The 4396-nt window shown below is 45.8% G+C and overlaps 1 protein-coding gene across 1 annotated transcript in view; it reads left to right on the top strand.

Annotated features, from left to right (window-relative positions):
• OFD1 (oral-facial-digital syndrome 1) overlaps positions 1–4396 on the top strand; it is a 46598-nt gene that overhangs the window by 29515 nt on the left and 12687 nt on the right. Inside the window, exons 11-14 of the mRNA XM_006835695.1 lie at positions 1310–1401; positions 2372–2561; positions 3219–3349; positions 3649–3760. Coding sequence (XP_006835758.1) covers positions 1310–1401; positions 2372–2561; positions 3219–3349; positions 3649–3760 — 525 coding nt within the window. The remainder of the gene's footprint in view (positions 1–1309; positions 1402–2371; positions 2562–3218; positions 3350–3648; positions 3761–4396) is intronic.

The raw sequence follows: 4396 nt of genomic DNA, 5'->3' as shown, positions 1-4396 counted from the left end.
GCTATGAGTCGGAACCGACTCCACGGCACATAACCACCAGCCACTTCATTGTTAACGTTCTTATTTTACAAGAGTTCAAAACTCAGCATAGTCTTTCACAAGCTTTTTGCAAACCTGCCTGTGAGTCCATACGGGTTGGTGCTACTTAATATTGGTTAGACACTCAACTTGTTTTCCCGTTCTTTTTACTCTTATCCTGTGGAAACACTTCTTTAGGAAATAATAGCATCATGTCAACAAAAAACATTTTTTTCTAACTTTTCATTGTGATTTGGGTGAATTCAGCACTTCATGTACATTGTTTCGTGACATTGATTACAGTCCACCTCCTCTCTGGGTTTCCCGTCTCTGTTGCCCTTTCCTATCCCTTCCTGCTGTCGGAGCTGGATCCTTGGGGCAATGCTGCCCTTTGGATCCCATAGGGTGGGGTGTTGTATGGGGTGTGGTGCATACTACCTCCCTGGGGTCAGGGATCATTTTATTGGCCTATTGATCACCACAGGGGTGAGTTCAGCTCCAGACTTATAGGGTGACTAGGGGTTTATAGTCTTGTGAGAACACATTCGATTTTTAATGATACATCTTAATAGTTTTGTGCTAGAGAACGTGTTGGCTACAAAGTAGTAACAGACAAACCTTTGTCTTGAAGGAAATGGAGGTCAGTTAGTTTAGGGTTCTGTGCTCTGGGCAGGTGGGGGAACTCTGATGAACATATATATGTAGCAGAATCACTGTATCACTTAAGGCGTCAAAAAGTTCATGGGAAAATGGAATTAAAAACTAATGGAACTTTTCCATGAACTGTATGAATGTTGTAACTCACCTCTTGCTTGGGTGGTAGTTTGTTGTTGTGTGCCATCGAGTCGGTGCCGACTCGTAGTGACCCTGTGTAGGAACTCTGAAGAGTGGCTGGTGAATTTGAACCACCAGCCTTGCTGTTAGCAGTCTAGTGCTGACCCTACAGCACCACCCCAGCACTCTCGGGCTTTATTTCCTCCTGATCCTTAACAACGCAGTGGTTAAGCTCTTGGCTGCTAACCAAGAGGTCAGCTGTTTGAAACCTCAACTGTTCTTGGTGTGAAAGCTGCCAACCTGCTTCCAGGAAGAATCCAGCCTTTGACACCCTCGAGGGCAGTTGCCACTGTCCTGTAGGGTTACTGTGAGTTGGGGGTGGCTCCCTAGCGATGGTTGTTTGGGACAGCTGTTGCTAGGCTCCTGAGAGATGGATTGTTTGGGCTGACAGATTGGCCATTTGTAGTCCCTCTAAAAGCATCATGATGTGTAATTGGCTGGGGTTTTTTTCTTGTAGAAAAAGCTCTGCATTTGCAAGAAGAGCTCGCATTTATTAATTCCAAAAAGCAAGAACTCAGTCAGTCTGGAAACCGTGTGAGAGAACTTGAGGTAATCATTAAGCCTATATTTTTGTCCCCCAAATATATTTACAGATTGCCTGGCAATCATGTAGAATTTATTGCATGTTATCCTCTGAGCGAGCGCGTTTGAACTATTATTATACAAGGGCACTTCAGAAAGTTCATGGCAAGATTCCATTATCTTTTATTTCCTTTGTTCCATGAACTTTTTGAAGCCCCTTTATATGACTAAGACTGAAACTGAGAACTAGTTGAGTGTAAGTCACAGAGGGACACCGTGAAGAAAGAGCATGCATTTCGGAGACTTAAGAGTCCTGCTGGAATCCTGCCTCTGTCTCTTTCACGTTAAGTGCTGCCTGTGGGCAGGTGCTGCGACCTCAGATTCCTTAACTGGAACGGCTGGAATGGCGCTCATAGCACAGGCAGTGGCAGTGGCCGGAAGTCAGTGAGTTAGGGGATGTGGTGGTCAGTGCAGGTCATGATCTGGCTCAGCCTCTTCCTCAGAGCAGCATCAGGTCAACATTCCTACATGGGCATCTCGTAGGTGAGCACAAAATGAGATGTTCTTTCCCGTGCTCACTCACGCGCCACCTGAGGCATTGCGCTGGGACGTTAGCTACTGCACTCTCTGTAGACTGTTGGCTTTTTGCCCTGTGATGGCAAGCACTTTAGAATTTGTAGGATTCCACTCCCACCATCATATCTGCTGTGCTGGGAAAAGGCAAGCATCGCACAGCAAGCGTGTCCTTCGTACGTTTTAATGTGAAAAACTGAATATGATGACAGTCTGTGATTGTTCTTGAGCCCTTAGTTGCATTTGGCAAATGGGGTGCTTATCTTGATTAGAAGCACTTTCCCCATACGGGCAGTTCTATGTAATTCAAGCTCAACATCCCAAGTCTAATGCCCAGTGTAAGCCTCCTGCTGGGGTCTACTTCAGTGGGGCTAGGGGCTCGGGGCTCGTCTTCCCCAAGTGATTTGCCCTTTTCTGATTTCAGCTGGAGTTAGAATCTCTTAAAGCCCAGTCTTTGGCATTAACTAAACAGAACCACGTGCTGAGCGGAAAACTAAAAGAAATGAGTGATTACCTGCAGCTGAAAGAAAAGACCTTGGAGCTGCAGGCACAAAACACATTGCTTAAACAGCAACTGGAGGAGTGTCGAAATGAAAACGTGCATCTCCTTAGCCGTAGGTGTTTTGGGGATTTGTACCCTTCTTGGCATTTACCTCAGTACCTGGGAGGGAGACTTCAGTTGGGGAGGTTTTAGATAAAGTTAAGATTCTTGGCTGGAAATGACTTCCAGTGTGTTTGCTGTGGGATAATCGGCAATTTCACCATCAGAAGTCTTCTGTGTAAAGGACAAATCTGCCTCTGCAGACCTTATCATGGGCATCCACGTCCCCTGACTGTTGTTGAGTTTGCCCAAGGTGGTGGGAGGGGGCGGGGGGGTGCGGGAGCAGCCTGGTATGTCATCCTTTGTAGCTACCCTCTAAGTCACCCTTGAGGAAACAGTCCACAGAGGACCGAATTCATAGGTGTCGTCTGTTCTCTGCCCGGGTCCACACTGTCACAGACTTGTGTGCGGATCAGACGAGACAGCTTTGGACAGGCCGTTCCTCCTCCGCCTGCTGCACGCAGCACAGGAGAGAGACGGACTGTCGAGTTCACTTGCAGATTTGTTTCTGCCATTTGGTGAATCAAGACTGCTTTTGCACATTGCATAGAATTAATATGAATTGCGTGAGTGCAAAGAAAAGGAAGATGCATTTAAAATCTTTGTAACCCGATATTAAGTGAAGAAAACAAGATTGGTAATGACCAGGACCCTCCCTTCCCCTTCTCAGGCATAGCTCAGCCATCTCCTGAGCTTGTGGTGTTTCAGAAAGAATTAATGAAAGCCGAGAATGCTATAGCACTTGAGCACAAGGAGTTTCAAACTCAAAAACAAATGCTGGAGAAACGTCTGGAGAGTGAGGTGAGTCTTGGCTCTTGGCTTGTTCAGCATTGTGACAGTTCGTTCACTTGGCAGACACGTGGCCTAAAGCAGACTTCCTTCTGGTAACATTCAAAATGACTGTCCCAAATATGCTAAAGGTCCCCTACAGTGCTACACCAGGACTATAGGGATGAATAGGGAGGTGAAGAGCTTTATTTGTGGGTTTGGTTTGTTGTTTTCTTCATAAGTGAAAAACAAGCATCCTAAGAAGTTTTCCTTTTGAGGTGAGCTGTGATTTGTGTTAACGATGCTTTCTTTTCCTCCTCGAATCCTTTCAGATGGCGCATTCTGCACAGCTGAAGGCCCAGTTATTAGATTACGGGATGTCGGTAAAGAGATTGACAACACAGGTTGCTGATTTAAAACTCCAACTGAAGCAAACCCAGACAGGTGAGAGACGTTTGTGACCCGTGACTATATATTTTTGTGTAAAGCTTTTGACTTTTGTGGTGGAGAAGCTCTGGGATTGTTGTTGATGGAATTTTTAGTATGAGGGCAAGTCAGAAACTATCACTACAAAATCATAGAAATGTTTCTTAACCCAACATATCAAAATGTGGAAATATTATTTCTCAGCATGTCCCCCATGTAAGCCTATCCACTTCTGAAGGCAGTGTTTTCATCTCGCTAAGTCTTCCTGTAAGAACTCTACAGTCTTCAATTGACACCACGCCAAAAAGTGGTAGTTTGGACACCCTCAGGGAACTCAAATCATGTTCCTGTTCAACATTCTTTGAGTTTGGTGAGCAAAAAGTAGTCTGAAGGGGCAGGGTCAGGAATGGGATAGGGTTTCCCAACGAAATTCTCCTAGGACAGCCCTGCTCCCCTTCGAGCATGAGCATGTGTGCTGTTCTGACCTTGACCCATCCTTGACACTCCTTGACCCAGTCTTCCTGGCCTCTTCTCACCACTGCAGTTTTCCATCTTCTGGAAACGTCACCAGAAACACCTATGATGGTGGTGCTCCCCTTGTCCTTCAGGAGAATCTCTCCAGATGATCCCTTTTCAATCCCCAAAACAGTCACC

The sequence above is a fragment of the Chrysochloris asiatica genome, unplaced genomic scaffold (assembly GCF_000296735.1).
Source record: "Chrysochloris asiatica unplaced genomic scaffold, ChrAsi1.0 scaffold00018, whole genome shotgun sequence".
Lineage (NCBI taxonomy): Eukaryota > Metazoa > Chordata > Mammalia > Afrosoricida > Chrysochloridae > Chrysochloris > Chrysochloris asiatica.
Note: the sequence above shows the minus strand (reverse complement) of the source record. Positions and strands in the feature narration are given on the sequence as shown.